At 40.4% G+C, this 18,278-nt stretch overlaps 1 protein-coding gene across 5 annotated transcripts in view; it reads left to right on the top strand.

Moving 5' to 3' along the window:
* The window catches only part of TEX2 (testis expressed 2), a 45,851-nt gene that overhangs the window by 12,471 nt on the left and 15,102 nt on the right, over window positions 1–18,278 (top strand). For all 5 annotated transcript variants that reach the window (XM_072936953.1, XM_072936955.1, XM_030287536.4 and 2 more), the window contains 4 exons: window positions 6,123–7,777; window positions 14,085–14,285; window positions 15,916–16,249; window positions 17,392–17,639. In XM_072936953.1, coding sequence (XP_072793054.1) covers window positions 6,123–7,777; window positions 14,085–14,285; window positions 15,916–16,249; window positions 17,392–17,639 — 2,438 coding nt within the window. The remainder of the gene's footprint in view (window positions 1–6,122; window positions 7,778–14,084; window positions 14,286–15,915; window positions 16,250–17,391; window positions 17,640–18,278) is intronic.

The following is an 18,278-nucleotide window of genomic DNA, read 5'->3' on the forward strand; positions in this document are numbered from 1 at the left end:
TGTGTTTGTTAAAATGGGAGTGTAGTGCAGCTTTCAGAGTTTTTGGTAAGTGATGTGTCATGGAAGGAGAATAGGAAATAATAATCATTATTCTTTTATCAGTAAAGGCAGAGGAACTAATGGGGTAGCTGACCTTTCTTAGGTCTTTGGGGAAAATGTTAATATAGAATACACTTGCTTAGGTAACAATAAACAATTTTTGCTTGATTATTTTTGAAGTGTTGTAAAGACAAGCTTGGGGGCCTCAGCAGCAGCAACAAAATTTCAGTAATTTTGTCTGCAACAAAATTCCAGTAGTTTTGAAGACTCCTTATTTGCCATTGCAATTTTACTTGGCTTTTCTGTCCTGGACTTAAAATGACTCATACTCATCTCTTTGATAGGTTTACAATTTTCATTAAAAGTATAATCTCATTGACAAGACTTTAAAATTTTGCCTAGAATTTTCTTTTTAAGTATTCCTAAGCATACTTAAATGCAGATTATTTAACTCAATTTTTTCTGAACTTAAAAGCATTTGCACAAAAATATTTGGATTTTTAAATGATGCTCAGAGATCTCCTGCTGGAGGTGTTTTAGCCCTCACCCAGCTTAATTGTGCTGACCTGGGTTTCTCTGGCAGGGGTATGTCCTGTGTGTGTATGTTATGATCCATGGTGGATGGCACCATCAGTTTTGGCCATGATCTGGGATTGGCTTCTGCTCAACACGTTTGACTACAATCTTTTAATAGTACTTGATATTGATATCAACTTTTTAATTTCTGCCCTTGGATTTAAAATAGGTTTTGTTGTTTGTTTGTTTTCTTCCCCCCCCCCCCCCCCCAATCTTAAAATCTTAAATCCAGTTGCATGAACTTGGAAAGGGAAGGAAACTTCCTTCTTGTTCCTGATGGAAGCTGAGCTTTAAAGCATTATCTCCAGGCTGGGTAACTGGATCCCTGACAGGAAGGTTTCACAGGGCTATTGTGTGATAGTAATTACCAACCCTGGCTCTGTAGTTCATTTAAAAGTAATGACTAGTGGATGTAAAAGGAACAATAGATGTTAACTATGGAATACATTAACTCATGGAGATGCCAGGGGAATTTAATTGATCATAATTAGAAATTTGAATGGGGATAGGAAAGAATGTTGAATTTTGCATTTTGTATCCCTTCATTTTTTTGTCGTTTATGATATAGATCTGCTGAATGAGATGAAGTCCATGTGACAGATAATGTCCCAGCAGCTGTGCTCTCTGCTTCAGGGAGGGCATTCTGGGCTAAATGGGAATTGGCTTTCTAGAGTACTTCTGTGGCAAAGCAGTACTTTTCACTAATATTGCACTTTGTCTTGAAGGACCTGAAATGAAGACTTCTTGCTCTTAACAGAAGATTTTGTCTGATGCTGAGAGCTCTGTTACTTATTTTAATTAAGCACAAATAATTGCAGCAGTTCTCCCACATATATCAGTGTTAGAAGGCAGATACTGGTTGAATCTCTAGTAAATCATACAGAATCTAGAATTTCAGGGAGCAAATATGAATTTCAGATCATATTGCCTTGTGTAGGTGTTCCCTGTCTGAGAAAGATTTAATGTGCTGCTGGCCTGGTTTGGAACATGGCTATAGTGGGGTCCTGTTTCTGTTAATATAAAATCTCTCACTCCATAAGGAGGCTGCAGAGATTGTCTAAAACAAATATACTGCTTCTTCTTCCTGCCAAATGAAGGGTAGATTTAGCGTATGAAGTGTCTACCTGTTTTGAGTCTGACACTTGAAAATTGCTATCACATAACCCAAAATTATAAAAAAGGCTTCATGAATCCTAAAGAAAACTGGGTGTTTTTCCCAGTGTGCCAAAGCAGGAGCTCCTGTTGGATGAGTGATGGCCCAGAAGGGCTACTGGGGAAAGGGGAGGCATAACCAGTGAGAAACAGCTTTCCCCTGTGAGCAGCTGTGGCAATCTGCATGAAGTTGAATTGTAGCATTATCAGTAATGAGATTAGTTGTTTCCTGAACAGCATTTAGGACTTGTTCTTCTGGTGCAGTGTACAGATACAGGGAAAAGTATTGCAGTGCTGTTTAATAACCTGTGAGGCTTTTCCTTTACTTAGGAGGAAAGGAATTTCTGTTTTGTGGAAAACACATTTTTTGGTCTGTGTTTAATAGCAACAAAAATACAAGTGTTGAACCTTGCTGCACATTTTTCTGAAACCATTTTGCTAATACAGTGTACTGTGTACCCTTTCCCCCTCATGAAGATGTTGTAATAAGTAATAGCAATGTGATTGGAGTAGTTGGCTGCTTCAAAGCATGTGAATGCAGTTACCCAATCTGGCCTGTTTCTCACCTAAATGATTATGACTAAGTGTGATATATACAACTTTGACCTTTTAAGTTAGTTCCTAATTTGCTGCTTTGTTGTTTGACTCGCTTTCTACATTGTTAATATGAAAAGAATTGCTTTGGTGGAATAATTGGCTAAGGCTCTTGGGTGGACTGTGTGCTTTCTCAGGGCTGTGAGCAGGTGCTCTCTGGGGTGCAGCTGAACGAGGGTGGGGTGTGTTTGTCCATTGCAGGAGAAGGGAACAGAACGGTGTTTATGCTGCTGGGTAGAAGGACACATTGCTGGGTGCTTGGCTCTTCCTGTGAACTCCCAATTAGTCATTCCTGGGAAGAAAACACTGCAGTGACACTTACAAGAGGTGTCATGGCCTAATGCACACCTGGCCTCTCCCTGGGTATCCCTGTTTGTCACCAGGTGCGTCGCAGCGTGGTGGAGATGTCACCCAGGCAAAGACATCCTCCGCTCCAGCACTGCTGCCTCCCTGGTCAGTGGAGAGGGCTGGGTGAGGAATGCTGTCTGTCCCAGGCAGCTGCACTCCCTGTTTGCCTGGCTCCGTGTTTCCTGTTGTTGGAGCTTTAAAAGCAATGCCTGTGGGTGAGGATTATGAACTGCTCTTCTGTTTGAGATGGGGATGCAGTGCCTTGAGGTCAGAAGTGGAAATGGCGGCAGTTGGTTGGCAGCTATCTCATTCCACCCTGCAACAGCATTCAAAGTTCAAACCTTTGGGGGAAAGGAATTATTTTCTGAGCAGCCTTCTTCCCTTCCGGGTAAAAGTTCATGTTCTGAATTATTTGAAGCCTGAGGATGTAAGACTATTACTCAAGTCTGCCTGCCACATGAATAAAACTGCCATCTTCAGAATCAACAGAAAAACCTTGAAGAGGCAGCCAGAGAATGGGGAATAGTGTGGGCTTCAAAAAAAAAAAACCAAAAACAACAAAAAAAAAAAAAACAAACAAAAAAACCCCAGTGAAAACCTGTGTTTCTGCAAGTACTAATATAATCTGCAAACAATCAGTTTGGAATTGTGCCACTTCAGATAGTGAGGTTGGAACACCAGGTCTCCAGTCAGCTGGGAGAGGAGCTGAGGAGTAGGGGAAAGAAATGAGTGAGGACAATGTAGCCAGAAATGAGTAAGAGGTAAATCTGTTAAAATGATTTAAGGAGTAAAAATGTATGGTTCAAGAGCCTGATGAAATAGCTTTATCAAAACATAACATCTACTGAAAGAGCTGTCAAGGAAAAACTCCTCAGCATCTGCTTTGGGAAGAAAAAACAAAACAAGAGCCCAAATCCTCCACAATAAAACAGAGATTGTGTTCAGGAATGGATTGGAAACGTGTTCTTTTATATGACATAATTTGTGGTAAAGTAACATGCTTGAGGTAGGCAATCACTGGTTAATCAAGAATTTTCTTCCTTTCTCTGTTATGTTAATCATGATAAGAAAATCTTGCTTGTTCAGTAAGCAGTAAAGTCTCTTTTCAGTACATTTGGTGTGTGCAAGTGAAGTTCATCTGTTTCAGGTCATTAGCACTGCATTAGCACAGCATGGCAACTGGTGTTTAAACACCAGCTAATTAATGTTCAGTGTAAACACAGTGTGCTAAAGAGCTATCCAAACCCATGAAGTTCTAGCTGACACAAAATGCCATGTGAAAATGCTGTTAGAGGGAGAGGAATTGCTAATCTTTTTCTTCTGCTTTCCTACATTATTGATAAATGGTTAAGGTTGAACAGCAGAAGAGAAAGGGTCAAACTGATGCCAACAGCATTGTGTGCAAGGGGATTTTGTCATTATACTTGTGGGGTTTTGATGTTAGTTTGTTTTTTCCTTCCTTAGTGTATAATATTGCGATGGCTCAGTGACCTGGAAAATGTGTAGGGTTTTTGTACTTTCAAATTTTGGTGTTTTAGTTTTGCAGTTTCACAACTAGGCCGAAGTATTAAACATATGATAGCTGATGGCCCAGCACCATGGAAGTGAGGTTGGATATATTTTGTCCAGTACTATTTTTTCCCCTCTCCAAAATAAATTTGTATTTGTCCAAAAAAATCTGGTAATTTGCAGTCTGAAATATGTGAAATGGAACCATGTCTGTGGTGGACAGCAGACAGAAGCATGGATTCTGTCTGCTGGTGATTCCTGGGTGTGCTGATCCAACAGGGAAATGAGACACCAAATTTCTTACCAACCTTGACACTCACCAAGCTATTCATACAGGTGACTGATAAGTGTACAGTTAAACTTCAGGTAACTGAGAATTCTTACTATTTAGGTAAGATGTAGTAAGAAAGGTAGCAACCTACTGAGCCCCCCAGGGGGAGGCACAACTCCCATCACTGGAAGGAGTTCTCTTGTAATGCTGCTACTTGGATGGGTCAAATAGATTTTGGGAAGGACAAAAGGAAACTGTTCCATGGGAAAAGCTGAAGTCAGAAGTTATCTTTAGGAAGAATTTGTGTCCTAAGCAGTCATCAAAGCAAGGGTGAGATATCAGTTGAAAGCTTTACCAGGATCTGAATGTTTCTTTTGGTCCTTTGAACCCAAACTTGCTCCCTGTCACATGCAGCAGAAATGAGAATTAAAAAAAAACAAGCACCCAAACCCTGAAAAATGAAATTTCTGAAGGCTTTGCATGAAGAAGGTTAATGTCCAGCCCCTTCTGTACAGCCTGCTTGGGAAGTTCACGAATGCTGGAAGAAGCAAGGAATCATCAGCAATTTAGGAGCCATAAAATGGACAACTATAGTGTGTAGGAAGTTGTAGACAGATACTTGTTCTGAATAAGCTGTGTAGCAAAGCTCTGCTGTTTTAAAATGTTTAACCCAGCTTAGCTTAGTGACAGGTTAAAAAAAGTTTACATGAGCATCTCTGCTAGGAAGTAGAAAGGGCTACAACATTCAGTAGGATAATGATGCCGAGCAGGTGGCACTGGCTTACTGGGTAATACAGTCTGATATCACAACTGTTTGTGAAGTGTAATTTCTTCACCACCATGTAATCATTCTTCTGAACTGCTCTTTAAACATCAGCAAAGGCCTTGCATTAATTCAGCTTGACAGTTTGATTACAGCATTTTAACAGCTTCTGAAAAAATAATTCAGTTACTGAAGTGGTAAACTCGCTGTCTTGGCAGTGGAGATAAAGTGCTGCCTCCCAGCTGGAGAGGCAGAACTAATCCTGTAATTCCTGCTCCATCTCTGTGTATGGTCCAGTAAACCAGTGCCTTGGTTTAAATGCATGCTATTTCCTCTCCATGTAAATGTATGCTAAATTCACTTTAATGGGTCAATAAAATGCTTAAATAACATGCTCCCCACACTATGACCTTTACATATTTCTGCCCTTGCTTTGAGTTTCAAATTTTCTTTATTTATAAGGTATAAAACATTGAGTGTTTCATGTAGAAGGGACTGAGAATTAGGAGTGAAGAATTTCAGTGTGTTGGGGTGGGATGGGGCTCTGGAACTCAGAGGTACATCTGGCAGGGAAAATAAAAAAGGGGTGCTTTAGAGATGAACTGTAATTTCAGGGCACTTGAAGATAATTTTAACAGACTGGTGTGTTTTAATATTGCCATTTTGTGGTATGTGGAAATATGTTAAGTAGCACACAGTAACCTGGATTTGTAGTTTTCAGCATAGGCATCTCCTGCTTCTTGTTTTTTTGTTGGTGTGAGCTGGTTTGGGATTTTTTTCTATGTAAAATTGTGTTTGACTTAATGCTTGAAAATAAGGGTATTTGAAGCAAGGGAAAATGCATTTAACATAGTGTTGTTTTCTTCCCAGACTCTGACACATCTCTGGAACCTGCAATGACAAGTCAGAACAGTAGCCATGCAGACAAAACTGGTGAAATGTCCTCAAAGCAGTCAACACCAAAAGTGCATGTCCAACGATCTGTCTCCCGAGAAACCATCACAATTCATTTCTCTGCATTTGGGAAGGAGGAAGAAGAGGAGGAAGAGGAATTTAAAGAGTTTCTTGACGAAGAACTAGATGACCAAAGCATTGTAACAGCACTTGAAGCCAAGGAAGACCTCTGCTTTGAGCATACCGGCCATGACCTTTTTGGTCCAGCTACCTCGCTTAACATGGCCAACTCTGCATCACCGCTGTCCTCATCACCTGCAGTTCTGCCAACTGCAGAAACTGTAAAACTGTTGGACTCTCCTTCCCCATCCCAAATACTCAGTGCAGTGCCACCAGTCCTGTCTCCATCATCACACTCATGTCACACATTTGTCGCACCAGGTGCAGCAGCACCACCTGTGGAACAGAAATCCAGTCTGTCTTCCCCATCCTCATCCCCTTCCAGATCAGTTGCCTGCTCTAGCGGATCATCCACAGTTTCTAGTTCAAAGCCTTTTAAGGGGTTAGTCAAGTCCTTTTCAACAGAAGTGGAACCAAAAGAACCCACCCCACCAATGCGACATAGACACTTAATGAAAACCTTCGTGAAATCTCTGTCTACAGACACTTCTAAACAGGAGTCTGAAGCTGTGTCTTACAGACCACCTGACTCGAAACTGAACTTGCATCTGTTCAAACAGTTCACTCAACCTCGAGCTACAGGTGGTGATTCTAAAACTGCCCCCTCCTCTCCATTAACATCCCCCTCTGACACTCGTTCCTTTTTTAAAGTACCTGAAATGGAGGCTAAAATTGAAGATACAAAAAGACGCCTTTCTGAGGTAATCTATGAGCCTCTTCAGCTGCTCAGTAAAATAATGGGTGATGAAAGTAGTAGCCACAGGCCCAAAGCCTTATCTTCAAGTGCTTCAGAACTCTCAAACCTTTGCAGTTTGAATGGCCATTTGGAAAGCAATAACAACTACAGCATTAAGGAAGAGGAGTGTGATTCGGAAGGGGATTTCTCTGGGAGCGACTTTAACCTGACTAAGAGTGATCAGTCAAGAGGGGCAGAAGAACATGCAAAAGAGATGGAGACCAAAAGCTCTCAGTCTGCAAGCACAAAGGATGTGGGGTCAAAACCTTCACTTGTACTTGAAAAATATTTGTTGTCTGCGCTAGTGAGCAGGGAGGATGAGGAGTTTTGTGAACTGTATTCTGAAGACTTTTTCTTACTAGAGGAGGAAAGCAAAAGTGATAAACCTGCTGAAACTGTGGTTGAGCCCGATATGACTGAGGAAACTGTTACTATGCTCAGTAGTGAAGATGAAAATAATCTGGATGTGAAACAGTCTGAAATACCAGTGAAAACTTTATATTTATTAATACTATTAGTCTACGCTTACCTTATTATCCCTCTCCCTGGCTATTTAAGTGGACTTTTATTTGGAATGGCCCTTGGATTTATGGTAGCTGTCTGTATGATTTGGCTTCTTATTCCACGTACTCATGAATATCTCAAATTGCATAAAAGCATGAAGAAGCGATGGAATACAGGAGCTCTAGATATCAAGGAACCCGAAATACTGAAGGTGAGGTCCTGGTATTTTGTGTGTGTGTGTCTGTGTGCATTATTTTGGGTAGAAGGAGTAAACTATCCTGAGGGTGTAAATGAGCTGAAATGTTCCCATTTATGAATAGTTTTTTAGGGTCAGCTTTGGCAGGGGTACAAATGGTTTAGTATCCAAGAATATATAAGACTTCAGTGTCTTTAGGGATTAGTAGAAAATGGAATTTCTTCAAAAGTAAAGGGGCAAATAGCTTTGCTGATAGATTTGAAACGATCAAACTGAACTACCGAGAGCAAGTAGTGTCAAAGTTTAGTGTGAAAAATAACATTTGTGCTCGAAGCTGTGTCTTGGGAGATGTATTTTGTTTCTGGGATATTTTGCTGTCTAGGCAGTAATTTGTTTGTCTGGTCTGTTCATAAGCAGAGACAAAAGCACTGTGTTCAAGTAGAGCATAGAGAGCTGGAGAGCATATGGGTCACCCTCAAACCTGAGCTAATTGAAATGGGAGGAGGAATTACAGTTCAGCAAATGTGTCTGAGAGCTGGGTTTTGAATGAAAGTTTGTCCTTCCTGTTCTCTGTACTCCACTTGTTGTTGAGATATTGCAAGTTTGCTGTCACTTTGTGTGTCACTTTGCAGCCTGTCCAGCTGTGATCCATCCATCCCCTGTGTTCCTTTAGTGCTTCTGGTCCCTATCCTGCCCTTCTAATCTCAATCTGATGAATTAAAATAATATTTTCCCAATTGCAGAATTCTGAGCAATAAAACATCTACTGGTTTGTGATGTGCAGCAGAAGCATTTCTGGGTGCTGGTGATGTAACCTTCACTTGTTATCATATGCTTATCAGAGTATTTGTGGAGGCATTTTTTGTATTTGTGTAAATATTAAATTGAGCTTTTTGAAGGTGCATCTCCAATTGGAACAGCACAAAGGTTTCATTAATTTAAATTCAGATGGGTATATACTGTATCTATAATGTATTGATTGCTAATTTCATGTGTCTTTAGGTAACTGAAAAGTTAGAAAAACAATATAAAACTCTACTTTTGTTGCATAACTGTGACAATTGCATGTCTAACCCTTATTCTACCTTGGTGTTCCTTTTTTTGGGAATGATATGAGTTGTGGTTATTATTTGCAGAATGAGCCCTCCTGTCTGCCCAATTGAATTGCCTCCTACTCCCACATACAAATTGTTACAAACTTTCACTTCAGTTCCTGTTATTTGGAGCCCAGACCCTTCCTCAATACTTGACAGCTGGTAAAGATCCTGATGTTCATTATTGGCTGGTGTTAGGCGCTCTCTGAGATGTCAACTCTTACTCAGGAACATTTAAACTATATTTTAATGCCTTTATCGAGGAGTTACATCTGATGAAAATGGCTGTAGGCAAGAAATGAACAGTGCAGAGAAGTCTGCATAAATGTAGATTAATGGTTTTTATGACCTGATGAGTATTTCTTGTGTTCATAACACACAAAGTAATTGTCTTTAATATGTAAATGCTTCAGGAGTTTACCTACCAGCTTGATGCCCATATTGTAGTGGAGTATGATGTAATATGATTTAGCAGATTTCAAGTTATTTTTCCCACTTCATAAAACTATTTTCTGGTTGCATCTGTCAGAATGAGTACTGGACAGCTTAGATCCTCTGAAAAAGCAGCTAAAGATTTAATCTGTAACAAATCTCAGGGGAATATAAGAAAATCAGACTTGATGGTCTTGCATAAAGATGTTCTCTCCAAAACTTGTTGGTCTGGTATTCTGGGCTGGACTGCTGTTGTGCAATTATGATAAATGCTCTGAGTAAGATCCCTTCATATAGGGCTCACGGAGTTGGGACTCTGCCAAACTGCTGTCAAGTTATTTTTGTACAAATATGTGTGCATTCTCCCCCATGTAAATATTGTTTGAGAAGTTTGCATTTCCTAGATTTAGAAAACTAGTGCAAAATTCCCCTCAGCAATTGCTGAAATACTTGAACGGGTTATTGTCTCCCACAAAACTATTCTTGGCAGTGGGGAAAAGTAAATATTGTGCTGCTAAGTGTGTGTTTCTATAGGTGTCTGTACTTACTTCACTCAAATGTCCTTGGTACTGGGGGAAAGCATCCCTCCAACCAGAAAATGTACAGAATCTCTGCATCTTCATTGCATGTTTTTGTATCTGCCTATTCCTTTAGCTTTCAGTTCTCTGGCTTCCCTCTGATCTTTTTGTTTTCCCCTGCCCACATTTTTCCTTCTTTAATCCATTAGTCTTTTCTAACTGCCTTCTTGGCCTTTCTTTCAGCTGTGCATTCTCTTGTGTTGTGCTGGCTGATAGGAAAGGTTTTAAGTAACAGCAGAAATGAAAATGATAAATTTACCCTTTCCACTAGAAAGAACTAGGAGAACACAGTGGCAGTGCCTGATGGAGAAGTGGAGGTTTGAGCCACAGCTGTACAGAAAGAGGAGGCTTTTTATCAGTGTGCCATTCCTGAGTACCATCCACACGATTTCATGTTTGATAGTGGCCTCTGAGAGACAAATGTTTTTTCCAGTTAAGGTGATGGTTGCTTCTCCTACCTCAGACCTTTTTTGTGTCTTTGGATTCCCTGTGAGAGAAGCTCAAAAAATGCATTATATTTTTCCCTCATTTATGAAGCAAAATGCTATTGAAGTATTATGAAATAGTGGTAATAAGAGGGATAGTAATACAGTTGTGTGATTTGAGTGATCAACAGTCTTGAAAAAATTTTGGTGCTAAAGCATTTGATTATATCACTTAATAATAATGGCTATTAGCCAGTTGATACCACTAAGAAACTCTAGGGACAGTTTTAGTCCAGATTTGGGCTTGTATTGTGAAAGTGGTGTTTGCTGGTGATTTTATTTATGGTTTTGAAATTATCATAAGTAATGATTTTAATTTATTTTTACCCACAGACCTGGTTTTGTGCCCCCAGCCCTCTGGGTCATTCATAAGGATCCTTTGCAGTTCTCCCTATCCTCCCCTTTCAGGTTATGTTGTAACACAGCTGAAACCTTAAATAAGTAACACTAAAAAGTTGGTGCCTACAAGGCCTGACTGTGCAGTTCTTACATGAATTATTCTGTTGAGCTGCAGTTCAAATAAAATCTTTGGAGCCCAGAGTCAGGAAAGAGGAAAATTAAACTGAAAACTGTTTGATTTTGAAACTGTTTCTGTAGGTGGCCGTGTCCCACGGAGCAGAGTGTTCCCAGGGCTGGAGCAGTGGCAGCGGCTGTGGATTGGAGCTGTGGGCTGAGCTGGGAATGCCGTGGTGCTGCCCAGCCTGCGCAGCAGCTCCGTGGTCAGGGTGCTGCCCTGCCTGGTGGCCAGGCACATTCTCCTGCTTCCAGCTGGGACTGTGGAGCAACTGCTGACCTTTAGAAATGGAGATCACAGGATCAGTGTAAATGGCCAGCAGCTGCACAGTGGCGTATGACTATGGTCATTGTCCTCCCAGAATTACTAAATTTCTTATTTTAACAACTTTGCTAGAACAGAGAAGACCTATCCTACAGTCACTCCTCTCCTACACAAGGAAATCCATTGTTGCTTCAGTAGTTTGTGAGAATTTATCTGTTGCAAGCACGTTATGGTAACACAATTTCTCTGTTTGGGTGCATTGCAAAACGGTTTCCGTGGGCTGTGAATCTTTTGTTCCAATTTGGTTTTGCAAAAAGAGAGGCAGAGGTATTTCTGCTGAAGTTGTTCTTAAAGTGCAGGAACATTGGAATTACTTTAGGGGCTTCTTGGATAAACTTCTCGGTGTTTTTTAAGGTAGGTGAAACAATTTACAGACTGAAGATCACTGAAGTGAATAGGCAGATGGTGTTGTTACCTCCTTTAACGCTGTTAGATAAAATTCCTGCAGCTGCCATGGATTTTCAGATTCATTAATAGAGCAAACAATCACCATTAGTGAAGCATTAACATTTTACTGTCAGCCATGCTGACATACTGCCAGTGTATATTGGTAACAAAATAACATGAAAATTGAATGCAAAGGTGAAACTTCATCCTTAGAAGTTAGAAAACTAAAATTTTATGTTCAAGGAGGGTTTGCAGTGATGTGCTGTCTCTTTCATCCTGCCTGTTGTCTGAAAATAAAACCCCAAACACTTAAACCTGAACTTGGTTCTCCAGTTGCTGATAACCTGGTGGTTGTGTTGTGTTTGCACTTCTGCTGGGTTATGGGTGAGCAGTGGAAGGCACTACAGGGTGTGAGAATTGTATGTTTGGCAGACTGTACAGCTAATAAATTTGTTTGAACTGGAAAGCCTCGGCACATGGTAGGGATCAGCAAAGCAGCAAAGTTTTTACTTACTTTGGCACAGGGAAGTCAAGATTTTGATGGGTAAATCACTCCTGTTTTCATTACAGTTCCATCTCAAGCAGGCTATTAAAGGAATGTCAGGTGCAGTCTGACCTTCCTGGGTACCACATGTACCCATAAGTTTCCAGCCTTTCTACTGAAAATAGAAAGCTTATTTGACTTAGAGAAAGGGCTCATGTGACTAAGCTTCCTATAATGACCCCCTCTCCAAGCAGCCCTTTCTCTCTGTGCCAGCTGGTGTGGTGTTGGCTGAATGGCCTTCCAGGAGAAGGCAAGAAACTTCTGAGGCAGCAAATTCCCATCTGTACGTTTGCCTGGCTGCAGGCTCCAGACTTTGTCTGAGCTAGAAATAGCTTGGAGATCTGATGGGGGCAGGTGGGAGTTGCTCCAGGGATCTGTGGGCCATATGGATATTCCAGTTCCCGCACACGGTGGCTTTGGGCTACTCACGTGATGTTCTTGTGCTTCAGTAAGTCCAGCTGGAGTTCCTGGCTGAAAATTAATTGCTGTCTGCTCAAAGATGTCTTGGCTAAGTAATTTCTAGGAAGGAGATGGGATGTGCCTCAAACCTACATCATCCCTGCTGTGCAGTTTGATATAGAAACTCTTCCTTCTGCATTGTATTTCCTATATGAAAGTTGTGTATAATCCACTGTAAGAAAAAAAACAACCATAAAGCTTCTTCAAAGAGTATGTCCTGGTATAGGCGTTTCTATTAATAAAAGACATAGTCTGCTTTGGAGCTGAGCAAAGATGAATGACTTAATCTTTCATGAACATAAAAGAAATGCTAATTTTTCAGGGTTTGTAGTGGAAATGGAGCTAGATGTTGGAGTAAGCAAAACAGATATCACCGTTACTATGGCACCTAAGAAAGTGTATGCCGTCTACTGTGGGAAATTATGTGGCACTGAAACTGAAGAAACTTAGCATAAAAGTAAATCTTGCATTTCTCTGTGTGTATGGAAACTTCTTTAATAAGTTGAAGTCTTGCAGTAATTTCTGGGATGTTTTGCATAAGGTAGTTACAACTTTTTGTTTTGAGAAATACTGGTGTGCTCATTCAGCTCTCCCCACTTCCCCCCACTGTAATCACACAGGTATTTGTAAAGTTGCCATTTGATTTTCTGCTTCCCTTCACTTTCTGTTGACATTGATGAATACTGAGTATGCTGAATTTAAGGTTCTGATGTGCTGATAAAAACAATGATCAAAGAATGTTGCATGGCAGGTTAAGAGAAGGAAAACTTCTTCTTGAATGAGTATTCTGCATGTCTTCTACCCCATTTATCTTCTCTATTTCTGTAATCAGATGTTGGAGAAGAGAAGCAACATCACCCCCATGGTCAGATCAGCACTTAGAGGCTTGTTACAGCAGGACTGGCTGGTTTGTTTTGTGTTTGTTTCACAGCACAGAAATGAAATTAATTTAATCCACATGTATGACTCCTGTGTTATAGCTGGGAGTTACACAACACGTTAAATGATCTCAAACAGTGATGGTACATGAAAGCAAACTCCATTGTGGTCTTCCACTGAGTCCTTAATTGTGATTACAATGTCAGTGCTGTGTGTGAGCAGACTGGCTGTTTGCTCTGCCTGGGCTCTGGGTGATTCAGGTGTCCGAGCTTGCTGGGAGCAGAGGGGCTGCTGTGCTGCTCAGCCCTCCTGCCCTGTGGCTCTTCCTGGCATCTTGTGTCTGCAGCTCCCACCCTGGCTCTTGGGAAGGAGGTGACAGCACCCTGTGCTACACATACAAAGTGACTGAGTCAGAAAAAACACACTGTGGGCTTGAGATCTCATCCTCATCTCCTGCTCTGTTGGTTTGGTGCTGCCTTGTTTAGGGCATTTATTGCCTTGTTCTGTTTGTGCACTAAGTGAAATAACTTTGGCAAAAGCTTGGATGTAACTTAAAGTTTTTAGGTGAATGCTGTACTTGGTTTTCCAGCAGCTTAAAAGCCTGTTAACAGTGTCTTCTTCTCTAGGGATGGATGAATGAAATTTATAATTATGATCCAGAAACGTACCATGCTACGTTGACTCACTCTGTCTACGTGCGACTCGAAGGCAGCACCCTACGACTTTCAAAACCCAATAAAAATATTTCTAGAAGAGCTGTGTACAATGAGCCAAAGCCTGAAGTCACATATGTCAGTCAAAAAATTTATGAACTAACAGACAGCAAGGTGAGTGTCTTACTTATATCTGATTTTAACAAAGAATACTTTGCAAATTCTTTTTAACTCTGAATTTTTTTTCACTCCTCTATTCTCACATTCTGTCATTATTTAAACAAAACTGTTGTCATGACTAGCTTGCAAAAGATTGTGCTGGGGAGGTAGATTGAGCAGGATTTGGAAAAAAGTACATATTGACACAGTAGTATGTGGAAAGGCATAATTTTCGTCTGGCAGTTGAGAGCAGAGTTAACTCATGGGAGCTCTGAGACTCATTCCCAATGCATGAGATGACCGTTCTGAAGGTTACAGCAAAATGCCTCATCTTTGGTGGTTGTCTCTACTCCAAGGCAGCTGAGACAACCTTTGCATTTCACTCAAAGAGGGAATGTACATCATATGTAAATGTGAAAGAGGAGAATGAGAGGTGTCTGTAGTGTGACCTGCTCTAGGTACCCCCAGTCCAGGGAAGGAGATGGGGGTTTTTGCAGTTAGAAGAGTGCATCAACAATGATACTAGGACAGTTTTCCTACATGTTGTTTGCCTCCCTCAAATATGTCAAGTGTTGCCGCATGAAGTTGATTTCATTGGCATTGTTTTAAATAATACATCAATACCTAATTATTAAAGGAATGGATTTTTTAATGTGCTGCATCAGTCGAGGGCCTTGGCAGTACAGATGTAGGAGGCAAGCACACTTCACTTGACTGGAAGTGAGAGGGAGAGAGGCACCAAGGCAACAGTGAGGAAAACCTCCCTCCTTTTCTCTAAGTCTGTATGGGAAAGGCGTCTGCTGTCAGCTCTGCTTCCCATTAAAGGAAGACAGTGAAAAAGATAAAGAAAAAATTAGATTCCTGCCTTTTGCAGATTTGTTTTCCCATCATGAAGACAAGCAAAGCTGTCATTTGGGAGCACTTGATTGATGGTGGTTCCCTGTGATATCTTAGAAAAACTTCCAGTACATCCCAGCACCCAGTTGATTACAGAAGGGCCAAGTGCCCTGACTGTAATAAACAAAGGATGCCCATTCTTCAAGGTATTTGCCCACAGTTTTTGGAGTACCCTGCTGAGTTTAGGCCCTCATATAAGAATTTTTAACTCTTTTTTTTTTTTTTTAACTACTCCTCTAATCACTTGCCTTGTCTTAATTTGATATAAATATACTGAGTTTAGAGTATAATTATCTGCAAATCAATCTTATGACTTGACTCCTATGTATTTGATGTGGCTGTCACCAACTTCAAATGCTCAATTTCATAAGGTGGGCATGAAAAATTTGTGTTCAAAACTCAGTTTGGACTCTGATTATTTTATCTTGTTATCTATTTATCTCCCCATGGTCCCAGAAATAAAGTTCCTGAGTTTTCTATTTTTTTCTGCAAATTCATGAGAATAAGATCATCTAAATGAAAACGGAGTTTCTAATCCACACAGTATAACCTGCTTAAATGGCCTTTGTTTTAATTCCAAAGACTTAGTGATAACAGTGGGTTGGATGTCCACCAGCAATTTTGAGTCAGTTCAACTGGCAGATCCAGTGTAGGATCTTTATCTCTTGCATTCCTGTGTTCTTACTTGAGAAGCATAGAGGATATAACTGAAAAATAAAATCATTTAACCCTTTCATATATCCTTCAGATTTCCCTGGTTCCTAAGAGCCTAGCACGGAAACGCATTTGGAATAAGAAATACCCTATTTGCATTGAACTCGCCAAGCAGGATGACTTCATGGCCAAGGCCCAGACTGAGAAGGAGACTGCAGAGGAGAAACCTGCTGAAAAAGTAGACTCAAACCATGAGGAGTCCAAGAAACCTCAGGATGGAGCGAAGTACACTTGCCAAAAGGATCAAGTGCTTTACCTCTTTGGAAGGACGGGTAGGGAGAAGGAGGAGTGGTTCAGAAGGTTCCTTCTCGCATCAAAGCTCAAGTCTGAAGTGAAGAAGCCACCCAATTTGTGTGGGAGCAAGCCAGGTACTCAGATTTTGTATTCTTGTAGAAGTCTGTCAAAAGAAACAAACCAAAGTTATGGTTTGGTGGTGCCACAGTGATCTTTACAAGCGAAAAATAGTAATACCAAAGATACTCTTGTCCTTACCTAGGCCTTTCATTGCCATCTTACCCACACCTTTTTCCCTCTTGGCTCTATGCTTTCAAATATTATTACTGTTTTCAGACTATTTTATTTTAATACAGTGCTTTTCACTGTAATAGCTTCTGTCATATTTTTAATTGAATTGTTCAGTCTCTTCTTTTTCTGTATGTTGGAACTGATGTCTACATTTGCAGTATTAGACTAAGTTCTCTCATGACCTGTTCTTCCTCCTCCATCCTTCCTTCCACTCTAGTCTCCTGTAAAGGATAGAGCTTTCTCATGGGTTAGTGTCACAAGAAAACACATTTCTCTGTTTCAATAAAACAGATTATATATATGCACTAATATATAAAAATACTTATATATATTTATATATATATATCTGAACCAACAAACATTAGTCTATAGTAGCGCTTAATTGTTTGGAATATTAATTTAAACCTATCCTCTGATACGATTTTAAACCTTAATGACTCATGCTTTTCTGCCTTTATTCTCTGAGAAGCTTTTTAAAAATTAGTTAACATTATTTTTTCTGGCACATAACTTCTTGAAATGCAAATGTAAAATTAATAGTTAATTAAAATTCCAGTAGTCCTTCTAATTGTAACAGCCTATAATTAGATTAGTAAAAAAATAACAACCTTAGCTGTAGGTGCATTTCAATCACCTGACTTTTATTTTAGGCATTCTTCAGCAGGGCTGTTGGGAATTCTGCCATGTGTTATACATATGTGAGTGTCCATATTTAAATATGCTATTGATCAGCTGACTCCTCCAATCCCACACCCTGCTGAGTGCTGAATCATAGCAAATACTGGCTAATTTGGGTTTAGGACCACCTAAACACACAGCAGTAGAATTTACTTTCAGCCTTTAAAATAAGACAGCACTATGCTGGTCTTTTTTCAGGAGCAGTATCTGTGGAATAGCCATGTTCCTTTAAAGTTTGATGATACAGTGTGGTATTTGGCTGTCAGATTTGTTCTCTGTTGAACAAGTATTATTCCTTTGAATTTAGGGGTGCTGCCAGCACACAGCAGAACTGATAGTCAGTCTGGAGTTCTCACACACAGCCGGAGCAACAGCAAGGGAAATGCAGAAGAAATCACATCCCAGCCAAAGCACAAGGACCTGCCTGGCAATGTGAGGCAGAAAATGCTTCTGGACTACAATATTTATATGGCAAAGTGTATTCCACAAGAAAAGAAAAGCCCTTCAGGTAGTCCAGTCCTCAGTACAGACAGCAGCCCTACAGCTGTGAAGAAGGTAATATTTGTGCTCCAAAGGAAGTGACCAGCTTATCTAGCTCTTACTAATCCTTTGACCTCCAGGACTGCATTTGAGTCACTCTCAGTAAAGAGGATCTTAATACTAAGTACAACACTCATAATAAATACATCTTTAATGTTAAGCATGACCACTTTTTATTTAAAATTGTAGTAATTCATATCATGCATCTTTGTTTCCAGACTTTCATACAACACCCAGAAAAGGGAATAGGAGGCCATGGTGTAATAATAGAATGAATAAACACATCTTGTGTTCCCCCAGGAAAACATATTCTAGCCCCCAACCACTCCTGAAGCTGTGATGGATTTGCTGCTGAGTCTGGCACATGTCAGAAGTCATTCTATAAATAGATGAGCAGTGCTGGCAGGGAACCTGCGTCACAGCAGAGGCTCCTCACCCTGGCAGAGCCAGGCTGCAGCCCTTGCAAGCAGTAGCTGCCAAGAGATGGTATTCAGAACTGCAGCATCTACCTGCCTGTCTTAGAAAGTGCTGCCTTTCTGCTAGCTTCAGGAATTCTGCCTGGAATAATGTAGGGTGGTGAATTCTTCTGTCATTGCAGGCACTTAATATGTTGTGTTTCCTTCATGGAAACTTCCTGCTTTTTTGTGGTAGTGT

This window comes from Taeniopygia guttata, chromosome 18, assembly GCF_048771995.1.
Source record: "Taeniopygia guttata chromosome 18, bTaeGut7.mat, whole genome shotgun sequence".
Lineage (NCBI taxonomy): Eukaryota > Metazoa > Chordata > Aves > Passeriformes > Estrildidae > Taeniopygia > Taeniopygia guttata.